Here is a 14,882-nt window from a genome sequence, read left to right on the forward strand (position 1 = left end):
CCTTAACATACTGTCAAAGAAAAATAACACCAAACAAATAGTCCTCATATACATTGCCCTAGTTTCAAATTAGTATTTTTGAAATGCTCAAACGTTTTTAGAGCACTGGATATAAACAAGTCATAAGCTAGACTTGTCACGATTATATTTAGAAAAAATGGAAGTTTGAATCTATTTCTGTTTCCTGTAATATTACAAATATACAATAAGAACAATGTACTATGTATATGTATTAATTAGCCAAGCGAAGTATCGGTGTTAACTAGCATAGCGAATATTACAACGCGCGGCGAGCCTTATATACTTATATATATATACACACACACACACACTCACGATTATATTTAGAAAATGGAAGTTTGAATCTATTTCTGTTTCCGGAAACTCAGCCATTTTATCTTCGTGCAAATGTTTTTCCTTTTATAATCAATTTTGAATTAGATAAATTGGTATTTTGAACATTTCGGTCCGATCGTCTGAATTGTTATTTTTTTGGGGCAATCTTTAAAATGGCCCCCATTAGCATCAGCAAATTAATAGTTAATTTCCCGAAACTTCCACGTTTTCGAATGGTTATTATTTACTTTGTATTCCTTACTTATACTAAATTTACATCATGTTAAGTACCAGCTGAAAATGGAATATCATTTTCGGTATGCTGTCGTCATCCCGTCCAACACTGATTGAGTTTTCTCTATATACTTTCTGACAGATGGAAATACTAATATGAAACTTCGTATTCAACCCGTACTAAGTTTGTACAAATGCATGACCTTAACCATTTGCATGTTCACAGGGATCAATGTGTTAAAATCTTCAAACGACTGCTTGTTAATTACCAGTCAGCCAATTGTCACGGTGTCTGTTTCCAGAATTATTGGGAATCAGGCTTTCAAACTTGCAAAAAATAATTGGTTAACGATTTCACAGTCTTATTTGTGAAATATAGACTAGTTGAGCGATTCAGGCCCATAAGACTTTTGTGTTTAATAATTGCTTTGAAAAAAATATGTCATAGTTTGTTGCAAGATATAGGTTTCATTGAAGTTTCTTTGTACCTTGCTCTAATTACAACTGTTAGGAATCAAAATGATAGTGAAGTAGAACGTTTGGGGATTGGACTTTTAAACTTACAAATGTTAACAAACGGTCTCGATCATATCAGATTATGGTCTATAGTTAGGCTGAGCAATCCAGGTCCATAGGGTCACTTGTTGTTAGTTATTAACCTTAAAATGGTGTTGATTATTACTAGTTACATGCAAAGTTCTCTAAATAAATTAGAATATGATTAAAGAACAATACATACTTGTATTTATAAATGCGGAAAAATCAATTATTAAAACGTGACCGACAAATGACTATAGTTAGTATAGATTTAAATATGAAACTTTCTGAGGTCATGTGAAGAACGTTATTACTAGGAAATATGAATCACATTTCACATTTCCGGGCGATATCTCTCGGGGTGACATTAAAAGATCACTGACTTCATGTTAAATTTCCCATGGGGGATAATGTTAGATGACATCCCACTGTTTGTGTCATTTGTTGATATAAACAATGAAGTTGAAAATTACAGTTTTTTTATTTAAGTTTCCGGTTCCAACTACAGAAAAGTCTTTTATGTAGAAGAGACAAAATCAAAATAGTCAAAAAGAAATAAGATATTGATATTTTTGCTACCAGTCCAGTTTTGATTTCAAGTTATAATGTTTGTAGTCATAGCCATTTTTAAATCGAATTATATCTTTTGTTCTCGTTATGACGTCACAATTAATTTTGTTGATATATTTACGTTGATAATCATCATGATTCATTTCACAAAAGCACGTGCATCGTACAATGAACTCACACCACAGCGTCGTAAAGGTATATTATTGATAGACTGATTAATAAATGTATTGCTATTATCTGGGTTGAATTCTCTATTATCCTTTATCAAAGTACTGACAGTCGCGCCATCGGAACAGATAAACGTGTCGTTATTAATAACATGTCATAAAAATATGACATCTATAAAGAGATGATATCTAATTAAATTAAGAGATTAATCATGGAAATAACATTCTGCATTTTCAGCATTTATTATTGATCTATTTATTTGTTGGTTATACAATTGTGTAAAATCTGACGCCATTCCTTAAATACATGATATAATGACTTAATTGAAAAGACCTTTTTGAGTCGTGTATGGAATAAATATTTTTAGAAAGTACTTATCTACAGGTCACTAATTATTGCAATACACTAACTTAATAGTGTCATCAAATGAAAATGTTTCAGGGGTGGGTGTTAGGTCACGGATTTTACGACCAACACGTAAGAAATCAGCGTTCAGCACACACGAGGTGACCAACATCCCCTTCTACGGTGATGCTGTTTCATATGAAGTATTGCTGTCGATATCTGTTGTTACCAATGGTATAAAAAATGATACATTTGTCAATTATTTGTCATCTGTGGATATTGAAATATTGAAGGTGGTTAGCGATAAAGGTGTTTTCATGTTGAAAATAAAATCTGTAAAAAAACATCTGAACAATTATAAATCGCATGCAATAACGATAAGTTGCAAGAGATATTTACGTTGGAAAGTGAGAGGAGTTATTTTTAGATAAGTACAAAGTGTCTTTGTTAGTCAGATAATCAACCCACAATCAATTAAGCTCTACAAAAGAACAATACACGTTATCAAATATTTAAAATTCCTAAACGAAATTTCCTCGTTTATTACAGTGGTATTTTTCATTGGTGGACAGACTGAAAAACACCATTGCAATACTGTATCAATATTGATATGAAGTGGGTAGGATATTTGCCAAGTTAGGTAAGGGGGTTAACTCGATAAAATGCCATTCCTGTGATAAATATTTGGTCCGCATACATAAAATATATGATTATATATTGTAGGATTTAGATTTACAAACAATAAACACATAAAGGCGTCCAATAAATAAAATTGTGAGTGGAATTTAAATTGAATGTGATGTAATATTCAACAAGTTATTTTGATACTTCCTCCATACTTAGTCAGCTGTCTTATTTTGTTTTATCTCTAAGAATCACACGGAAATGACTCAATATTTGATCTGGCCACATGACTGTAAATTTTCTACATAGTATGTGAACATGTAGTATATGTACATAATATCTGTAAATGTAGTATATGTATATAGAATCTGAACATGTAGTATCTGTACATAATATCTGTACATGTAGTATCTGTACATAATATCTGTAAATGTAGTATCTGTACATAATATCTGTAAATGTAGTATCTGTGCATGTAGTATCTATACGAGTAGTATCTGTACGTGTAGTATCTGTACATAGTATCTGTACATGTAGTATCTGTACATAATATCTGTACATGTAGTATCTGTACATAATATCTGTAAATGTAGTATCTGTACATGTAGTATCTATACATGTAGTATCTGTACGTGTAGTATCTGTACATAATATCTGTACGTGTAGTATCTGTACATAATATCTGTAAATATAGTATCTGTACATAATATCTGTAAATGTAGTATCTGTACATGTAGTATCTATACATGTAGTATCTGTACGTGTAGTATCTGTACATAGTATCTGTACATGTAGTATCTGTACATAGTAGTATCTGTACATAGTATCTGTACATGTAGTATCTATACATGTAGTATCTGTACATAGTGTATCTGTACATGTAGTATCTGTACGTGTAGTATCTGTACATAGTATCTATACATTGTATATGTACCTGTACATTCTGTACATAGTACTGATACACTTAGTATTTAAATTGATTGAAACAGTACATATTTAGAGGATAGGGAATACTGAGCAGTATTACTGGTAAGAATTCACAGAGTAGAAGTATGATTTTTGATGAAAGTATAGATTTCTTTATTCTCGTCACGTCATTAACTTTCTATAAATCTATATATTTTACTGTTTATATATGTTATGATATGTGTGACCAGCATTCATATTACATGGACACAAATGTAGAATCCGGTGCTTTAAGCTTTTCTGTCGGCTGTCGACATTTATCAATGAACCTGGGACACATATATTTGAGACTTAGAGTATCGTTTTAACGTCATGCTTTAACATCATAATGAAGATTTTTTGACTATATAAAACTCATAACAAGGAAGTTATCATGAATAGGCTGATAAAATTTTCATATAGTTCAGTGGAAAACTATACATCCTGGTTGAGTTAGATGTACAGACTAAAGTGATTTAAAATTCAGAAGGGTATATGCAAATGCCTTTGTCGTTTTTATTCATTCATATGTTTGTTTTCAACGCATCACTAATGAATATAGTGCTTAGTTTGAGAGACGTGATAAAATTTTTGTTACCTATTCTGATATGGTACTTTATAAATTATATCTCGCATGACAATGAAGACAAAATATCAGGGAGAGGGGCGTGTTATGTTCCACTGGGTATGTCGATATTGTGTTGGAACGTATTGTGCACCAGAAATTCAATTAAGTCATTTTCATGTTTTTGTTTGGCCTATGGTCACCGAATTATGATTAAAGAGGTAGCCATTTTGGTTTTATTTACAGAACTAAGCTTTTAGTCATAATATAAATAAGATTGCGCTACCTAAGAAAGAAGAGAGACATATGGTTTCAAAATGAGTTTTACTGCGTGATCTGTCAACATCACTACATATACAACAAGTTAAAGATTCAAAATAGATTCTAATGGAAGCATCTCTTAATATTTGAATAATATTTGGTCTGGAAATCATCCTGGATTACGAGAGGGCTGCAACACGATACTTATCAAAACGTGCTGTTATTTTTCAGTATGTGCACCTCCTTTGTCCCGCCAACCTAAAATATTTTACTACGACCATAAAAAAAGGAATGATAAATTATGTCAACTTTAGTAGAATAATGAATTACTAACTTATGTTACGTGGTGTTGTTGATGAGGTCGGCTGACAGGAGCACGAGTTGTTCCCCTTACGCAATACATACTGCCGAATGAATACATTCATTACGTTACTCTTAATAGTGAAAAAACAAACAACAAGACACGAGAACAATGAAGGATAACAGTTGTTCTATTTTTACGCAGCTCTTTGCTTTTTATGTTAATGCTGACAGTGATTTGAGTTATGGATCTGAATTACAGGAATGCTCTCCAGCATCTTAAATACCATGTATACATTTCCTAAAAGATTGTTTTTATGATGATAACTGCGCGAGTATTTAATTTAACACAATAATTCAGTCGATTTTAAATATCTAATACATATCTCAATGACACTGACAGTATATTAATCATTAGAAATGATTTTTTTTTCATGAATATTGAGCGAAAATTAGGGTTTGAAAATCAACTTCTATGGAGACTGCCCTCTCTGTAAACCCTATTGTTATTGATGTTAACTGAAAATAGTCTACAAATTCCACAAGTAAATTTCAATATAGATAGTCTATTCATTTTTTTCCTTTTTTGATCTTTCTTGGGTTTATTTCAAAAGTGGATACGACCAATGGTTCCGATGGGTTTTGGCAGCATAAATGTGATAGTTTTATTATCCGATATTTGTGTGATTTACAAATGTACTACCGCCATATACATATCAGTTGGAATGTTAAAAGATTCAACAGGAAAGCATCCAAGGTAGTTCAGCTGATTCATTGATATACACAATGGTCAAAGTGTCATTGATGTGTAATCAACATTTATCACGTTGACGAGCTAAAGATGACATCAGCTGATGGACTCGAGATACATGTTCATGCACGTGCCTTTACCATATAGTTTTATAATTTTCTGTGCAATACAATTTGAATAGTCAATTCCGAATTCCAAATGCAGCAAACACTGCCTTGCTTGTGTTATAGTCTGCGCTGCAGTGTAATATATATGTTTTTCACACGATATGTGTTCGTCATGTCTGTGATGTGGTAACTTCCGCGGAGCTGTTGACGTACGTTCTGCCGGCAAAAGTTTCTGTGTAAGTATGCGGAGGTTCGAGACGATCTGTATCGATGGTATCGTATACAACAGAAGTAGACGACTGTATGACAGGGTGGATGTTCTTTGTTTCCTTTTCGAGTTTCAAGCGTCTGCAGTACAATGGATAAACATTTCGATAAAATTATAGAATTCGACTTAACACAACCAAGTAAGATAGAACACTACAACAAACAATGTTATTATCACGTTATCCCAATTAAAAATATAGGCACTCTGGTAATAAAACGATGGATTTGCCAATCGGTTTTGACAACATATCCAGGTTTATGTTAGCTAAGAAAGATATATGCATTTACACTTATTGATACACTGTATACCTGGATAATAACATCCCAGATCATTTTTCGCCCTTGTATCATATCAGACGAACAAGGTGAATGTTCATTTCGCCCTCGTAAGATTTAATAAAAGGTTATATAAGTTTAACAAATTTTCGGCCCATCTGAAATTCGCTCTTCCAGCTCATAGACGAAAAAGGGGGAAATCAAACGCATACAGTATACAAGTGTGTGATTACTTTAAAACTATCAAAAAAGGATGTGTCTGTAGACCTATTTTAACAAAGTAAAGTAAATAATGGCAATAAGTAATTAAGATGTAATGTAACTAAATCACCACTTTCATTCAGATTACCACTCTAAGGTGACAATAATAAAGAAATAATACGATTCAGAATTACATTTGAAGATATACTGATATCCGACCTACCTGCGATAAAGTATGACGTTGGCTACTGTAGTGATTACTGCTATCAACACAACGACGACAATAGGTACCACCACAGCTTCTGTAACACATTGTTAAGCAACAAAGTATAGATATATATTAATCTACTAGCCAGTTTGAATCGCCACGAACAACCACTTAACAAAACTTCTAATTATGACATTTTATATCATAAAATAGGGCAAACATATTAACCTAACGGAAATAGACCAATCAGAAGATGTTCGCATGTTTTAGGATTTGTGTGTTTGTATGTTGGCGGAGTTGGGGGTTAGATGTTACTATGTTACTGAAATGATATTGACGTACCTGTTGACATTTCAACAGTTTGTGGTAAACAGGCTTTTTCCATACTGATCCCCGCTGTAGTTGACGAGGGTTCTTCTGTAACTGACTCCTGGGTAGTTGTCAGTTTTACAGGTGGGAGACAAGTTATATTCCATTTGGTGTTATCTATAGATAAAACAAAGTATATTGGCAGCATCTACAATTTATAATATATATTTTAATATTGTTCTGAAATAAAAAGGAATTATGGAATGTTTACATCGCGTAGTTTGTAATTCATATATGTATAATATTATTAAAACATATTTTTTAAAAATAATTGAGTATTAATTTGGCCTACCGGTGTGAACTCAATCGCCTCTGCGACATTAGAGCACACAGAAATGATTAATTTATATATATATATATTATTTATAAAAATATATATTTTCTCTAATCGAAAACAAAAGATTAAAAATGAATTATGAATTAAAATACCAACAATTTGAGAATTAGAATAAGATGTGGTAAAGACAATGTTTAACAATTTTGATTTTTAAACAATGTAGGCATAACAACAACTCCAGTGGTTTTTTAGCGTTCATAATGTGCATCAATTCACAATAAATCCATCATATCATTACTCCCATTCCTATTGGTGATTACGATATTTCCAACGTGTTATCTTGTTTTGGTTTTTGCTGAAACTTTTGTGATCGATTACTGATCTTAATCTCCTTGTACATTTTCAAGATTCTCCGTGAAAATCTTTCTTTTCTTCATAATTTGCCATAGCGTTGTTGAATCTGTATTTGGATTATGGTTTTGCTGATATATTAGTATCTCTCGTTTTTTTTGTATTTTTTTTCGTTTTTTTGTTGTTTTCTTTTGAAAATACAGATATTATATTGAAATATAATTTTCGCCAAAATCAGCAATATCTTGTAGTTCTTGCAATTTTTGCGACAACTGGTATAGCGTTTCACACATCGCAAAATACTGTATATAGTTAGAATTGTTATCTATGTTTCAATAATTATGTATATTTGTTGTTCATATGGTATATTTCAATATTATTATTGTATCTTTGTCATTCATATTGCATCTTTGTTATTAGCCCTCCACCGTGAACTGGGGAAGAAGAACTATAGTTATGCGTTGTGTCCGCCCGTCCTCCCTATATGATGTTCGGGTTTCTCTCTCCTTCACAATTTGTCACTAAAACATCGTACTTCAGGTATTGGTTAATTTTGGTAACACCATTTGTTATGTGAAGAAAGTAGGTCAGGATGACATACATTTTGCTATTTAGCAAAGGATAAAGTTTGTACGTGTTTTATTCCCTACAATACTTGCCAGCTGAACAACCTGTTTTGAGCATGGGTTCATCTTGTTGAGACAGTGCGAGGTGTATCAAAACTTGGTCACTCTGATATACATTTTAACCTTTGAAATACATCAAAGTAAAAGTATGTCTGGGTTCTATCTCCTACAATTACTATTTACTGGTACTTCATACCTGATGTGTTGGTTCACATAGGTAAGGTGGTGTATCAGTTGAGGGCTGTAATTCGCCGAATTGTCTTGTTCATGTTGCATTAATATCCTTATTGTATGGATTATTATAGACACAATAAGAATATCGAAAGTTACAATAGGAATTAAAAAGCTACAATACGAAAAACATTACTATACAAGTTAGAAGCAGTTGACACGACAAACCCCAGTCCTCACGTTAAAGACTTGTATAATAAAACTGACCTGTTTCAATTCGAAAACAATAGCCAAATTTCCATGGAGATTTGTCATTTTTCCTGGACAATGTAATTTTCAACGACTCTCTTTTCTCAGAGTATACTTCGTTAGGCCATACGCATTCAAATTCGCGAGAGTCTTTCCCTGGGGTTTCTACAGTCAGAATGCTGTTACAATTTAGGTTTTGTTGAACTCTATGGACCATGTCAAAGGTAACAAGATAGCTAGATGTGAAATATCTAGTTGCGGTACAGGTACAGCTATATACATCCGGGTCTCCAGTGTCATACGTATCTATGACTACCCGATCTGTTGTTAGACTTCCACTCCGACACATCCTGATCACTATAATTAAAAATTAAAGTTAATTAATAGTGTATTAGTGCATATATAATTTACATTATTGCAATTTTTCAATTATCAATTAACTTGTGACCACATTGACAATTTGTATATACATTATTTATTTACGATTAGTTCATAATTAGAAATGAAATATGGTTTATTGTGAAAGAAAACAAACAACACTGTGAAGGTTGGGATGTCAGATTAACAGAAAAAAATCCTTGATCGTCAACCGACAACAATGTTTTAGTATTACGAAAAAGTGTCGACATGTTTTTAGATGTCAAAATATATTATTTTTCTAATTACATGTTTGAATAAATTAAAGGAGTTTCTATATCAACAACATTTTATTCAATTAGTGTATGAAATAACACAAAATCTCTGCACAGAGTAAAACTTCTATAGCTTACCCAATTATTAAAACAGTGTGTTCTGTTTCTTTTCCTTAGTATAAAATTACACTTTTTCTGTTTCGTGTTTGTTCTGAATTCGTTTGGTTACAAATTACTTTCGATATAGATGTTAAAGCTGGATTGCTGTATATTTTACAGTATTCCCGGTGAACCATATTTTATATGTAAATTGATAATGATATTAACTTAAGTAATGAAATGTACCAAGGCTGTTACATTAATTTGCTCTGCTTGAAAATTAGGTTTTTACCTTCAATTTTTTCCGAGGCTGCAGCTTCTGAACATATCGTGCATTGTATTTCTGGAAGTAAACAAATTAACATATATTTAGACGAATAAATGTTTATATGACAGTAAATTATTGGCAAACACATTCCAATGATTCGATTTACATATCTAATTATTTTCTAAAATCGACCTCTATCCAGGAGGTTATTTTGGTGGTAAATGATGACTACAGCAGACAGTTATATTGATGAAGACTACGGGAATACATTAGGGTCACCGTGTTAACATTGCTTGGAAATATTCTGTTTCGTTGTTGTGAAGTTAGATGTTTTTAATGCCAGATAGTATGACTGGTGAAATTCCTTGTTGTAAACCTTGTTTACATACGAGACCGTGACATTTTGACCAAGAATTACACGGCAGGTGAAGTCGATGAAATAAACGAGACTTACCTTTCTGGAACTTTTCCCCTTGTACTCATTAAAGAGTATCACTTAATGCTTGTTTTACGTTATTATTTCTTCGTAAAATTTTGTCCCCGAATACTGTTGACAGATCGGAATATTCTTCGACCCTATTTTTCTCATGTCAATGTGTTGTTTTTTTAATTTCTATCCCAGTATTTGCCAGATTGTTTCGTTGTTATCTACCGATATAACGCGTTCATAACACGTTGTCGTAAACGATTTCTATGAATGATAACCAGCATGATCAAATGTAGTTTTACTGTGACTGATCGAAGACTTCTATGTTTCTGTTTGTGCTGAATTGTTTCGAATATCGTGCAAACACATACTGAGATCGTTAGGAAGCAATAGCCGTTGTCATCTAAAGAGTGTCGAAAGAGCTCTATGGAACAGTTGTTTTTCACTATTTAGCTACATCTTATTCTTAATTCTTCATTTGAATAATGTCATATTTCAAAATATACATACGTGCGTGACACCAAAAATACCGACAATTTTGATCCCTACCAAAAACGACGAGCTTTAGCAGACCAGACCAACCGCATACTGCATTTTACATTATATTGCATGTTACTTTTTTACTATTTTTGTATCACATATATATCATATTTAGGTTTACGTTCTGGAACATGCTTCCTAGTGATGTTTTCGTATCTTGGTATGATATGACAATCCGTACTGAAAAAAGTGAAATGTTGACTTCCCAGTTACCTTCCAGATCAAAGAAAATCATCAATTATCTTTTGGAGATATCACATATGCTGTCAAAACAAGAGTTTTGCCAGATTTGGAATCAAGTGGTTTGACGAGAAGTATGCCGTCCTATCGAAAACCTGGACAGACTCAACATGACGACCAAAAAGCTAACCTTGATAGATCATTAACTATATACAGATCGGAAGTGGAATCATCCCACGAACGATTAAAGCAATGACTATGTTGTTAAAACACAACTTGTCTCCAACTATTTTATTGATGTCATCGAGACACACGGAGACCCATATATATTTGAACACTAGAACGAGACGCGAAGGATAGGACGCTTGCTGTCAAAATAAAAACTCGCATTAATGTTCACAACAACTTAGCTCAGCGTGCTAAAATGAGATCTTACTAGAAGGGCCAAGTCACTATTTGTCAAACTAGATGCTACTGCGGATAATTGTGACTTTTCAAAGTTAGACATAGACTACCGTCGGATAATACCCTGTTGTATTTACCAAATATCATTGGCAGCTGGCTACATAAGATAACACCTCAATGATGATGGTGGCTACGAGATCGGGATCTATTGGCACTCAAGAGACATTGTACGATGTCAGATCCGTTCGAGGCATATGAACAGTGTAAAGTACAGTGTTTTGATCCAGCATGACAGCTACGACGTCATTAATCCTATAAAGGATTATTATTGCCAGTGTCCTACTGTACAGAGACCAATCGGGGTGTATGCCCACGTAACCTGTATCCTGTACTATTTATGATACTACATGCATTTGGAAACCAGTAAGCTTTTGCATTCAAATGTCAAAAGGTTTAAGACAAACCTCAAGTCATGTAGATTTTACTACCAACCGCCATCATCAAGGCATTAGGTGTGGTCGATTTGGACATTTCGAACTACGATGTAGACCAACACGTATATGGCCAATCATATTCTGGAACGAAGAAGCCACATTAGATTCCAGGTTAGGTGGTTTAATGTGTAAATTCATTTTTATGGTTATCAGGGAACATGACGGTCATTTTGAAAGTTGAAATTTCACTTTGGTGGGTTATTAGTGTAGGTGACTGTCTGTTTGTACTAATAAAACCAAGTGTAAACATTTTATTTCAGTTTAATTTACAATGCTTCAATCCAAAGCAGATTTTCCCCTTTGCTGGACTTTCCGTAGAAATTCGTTAGAAATATTGTTAATCAGTAAGAATTACTTTGCACACATATCATAATTGCTATTCTTGGGTTATTTTTCTAATACTGTTTAAAGATGTATTTAGCACGTAAATACTAATGGGTTCCAATAGGAAGCTGTATATTTGACTTTCAGAAAATTTCGCGTAATGTAAAAAGAGCATGTTCTCCAAATTCACCACATTCTCATCTCCTGTTCCCAATGTATTCGAAACTGTGACGTTTTGTTTTGCATATGTGATATCTAACATGTTAGTATCAGCATGTTCATGTTAGTTTTCTTAAGAAAATGAAGAAATGATATTGTAGCATTTTCCCCTAAAAACAACACTGTTTTCTCATTTTAATACAAAAGGGTGCTTCATTCTTGCGTATGTATATGTTATGACTTAAATATCTATTTGTAAAGGTACAACTACAGAGGCTACCAATAGCACATACAAGCTGTTGCATTTGCTTCCCACACCATTTTGGAACTCCACCTTTAATTCAAATGTTGAGAATATACCACTGTACTACCAAGTTTAAAATCCAATTCTGATAATCTTCGTTAAGAGGCAAACGATCACATTTGACAACATAATGGACAGTGTGAGAGAGGGATATATAGGTTTTTACTAGACTCTCTTGTCACAAGTGTTATTAATACAAAAAAAGTCTGATGCGATACATAAAAAGATGCAGAAATTCCCTCTGATTTGAATGCAAGGCGCTCTACTGCTGAAAATGTAGTTAAGCGAAATTTACAGGTTATATAATGTGGTAGTACTGCAATGTAGTGCGGTCGATGAGTATGTACGAGTTTTCGTAATGATTTCATTGCTAGTCTTGTTCTCAATTGAAAACGTGATTTTATTTACGATGCTGAAGGACATAGGAATATCTATTTCTCTTTTTCTTTACCCTTTATATGGTCTACATCTTATGATTATATACGATTAATTTAACATTTCGGTATTGTTTTTGTCTGGGTTGCCCTCGATCTAAATCAGGCGAGAAGGTTCCAATGATACATGTGATTAAGCAAAGCTGAAAATGAATCTAAAGTGCGTTATTCTAATGTCTACTCTAACATGATATCACCATCTTTGCTCGCTAGTATCATAAGTGTAAACGTATTTTCAACGTTACTTTCAGCGATGTTTATAAACAATTATTCACGTTTCATGTCAAGTCATATATGTCCGTAAACAAAGCCGAACGTACTTTTTTATTATATCTAAATGGATAGTACATGATACACATTTTCACACGATTTCTTATATCATACAGGTCAAATGATTATAACTCGCGCAAAATGCCTGCCAGATAGATTTGTAACATCTCTGACATCTAGAAAAAGATACCGTTGTCATTTTCCGGTTGGTTGAATATTTGTAAAATAAATGCGAGGAAACTGGTGTCAATGAATTAAACACACATTTAGAATAAGAACGTGTGTATGTTTTATAATGATGAATTGCATATATAATAGCTGTTTTTTGTATCCATTCCGAAATTGCATTCATGTTTAAAAATTACATCAGCATTCGACGGATAGTCATGGTTTGTTATAAGATTGTACATAAGACTTATTATAATGTAGAATTATGTAAGCACCGTTGTTTTGATATTTAAGCATGTCACAACCCCACTTCCACATGCGGTAATTTTGATGGCAGTCTAACTTCGAATAACGTTTCTATCCTCATGAAGAGGTTACCCTTTTTCTGTTTTGTCCTTCTTTTAATTTAGTGGATGATGTACCGAAGAAAATGACAAAAGAATCACAGTCACTAACAATGAACGGTTTAACCTCTGACTCATTTTAACACTGGGGTAATATTTACACCGTTTGAACTTTGACCAATTCAGTTTCCTTCTTATGAAGTCACTTTCCGTTGTTATTAAACTTGATTTACTGTAAAGCATTATGTATTGACCTCAATATTCTCATCAACAATTAACGGCAAGTTCTCAGTTATCTGAACCAACGAACACGCTTTTGTTTGGTAGGTTTACACACTACCAATGCAGTAAAGAAACGTCAAAATGTACAATGTACTTACCTTGACAGTAACATATAAGTGTCCAAATGCAAACAATCCTCAAGGGTAACATGTTGTTCTGATACAGCAATGAACAAAGTTTTAAATGGCAAGTTTATCGAAATATTATAAGTTCCCAGTCAGTTTTCTAATCAGTCAGAAGTAAAACAGCATATTTCTTAAATAAACTATTCCCATATGTAGATAGTATATTACTGACCAAACAGATTTAAACACTTACATCCGGGAAACCATAGTTTATTTATAGATAATCCGGTATCTCTTCCCTTTCTGTGTCCTGTCTGCTCAACAGCACGTTTCACACCATTGAATCTGTGTATATATGTCACCGTCATATACCCTCCGGCCTATTGTCTAAGGTGATCACCTACTATTGGCCTAGTCAACTTTATGTTATAAACCGTTGCTTCTGTTTTTTTTTTTTTTTTTTAAAGATCTGAATATTCTAGATATATCACCCCTTGATTTATAGTTATCATCTAGATCCATTCAATATTGTTTTTTACAGAAGACCTTCTGACTCCTATCGTAGAAGGGAAAAACTTTTGTCACAATGTTATGAAAACTAGTATCACAATTCAGTCCCAAAATCGATAAGTGAATTTTATAAACTTGACTCTTAGTGAGATAATCAAAACGTCCATTTATATGTATATGATACATCTCACATGTTGACGTTATCATATGAAGAAGAGAGTTGCTATACGACGCAAAAT

At 33.0% G+C, this 14,882-nt stretch overlaps 1 protein-coding gene across 1 annotated transcript; it reads right to left on the reverse strand.

The window, feature by feature from the left end:
• Nucleotides 1-5,913: 5,913 nt before the first annotated feature.
• On the reverse strand, nt 5,914-14,247 carry LOC132549314 (uncharacterized). Its single transcript, XM_060213237.1, has 6 exons — nt 14,167-14,247; nt 9,762-9,812; nt 8,757-9,095; nt 7,038-7,181; nt 6,711-6,789; nt 5,914-6,091 (listed from the first exon to the last, which is right to left on the reverse strand). The coding sequence occupies exons 1-6, from the start codon at nt 14,216-14,218 to the stop codon at nt 5,914-5,916; spliced, it is 843 nt and encodes a 280-aa protein (XP_060069220.1). The 5' UTR covers nt 14,219-14,247.
• Nucleotides 14,248-14,882: the final 635 nt, after the last annotated feature.

This window comes from Ylistrum balloti, unplaced genomic scaffold (assembly GCF_031769215.1).
Source record: "Ylistrum balloti isolate Yb309-2 unplaced genomic scaffold, AGI_CSIRO_Ybal_v1 Utg370054, whole genome shotgun sequence".
Lineage (NCBI taxonomy): Eukaryota > Metazoa > Mollusca > Bivalvia > Pectinida > Pectinidae > Ylistrum > Ylistrum balloti.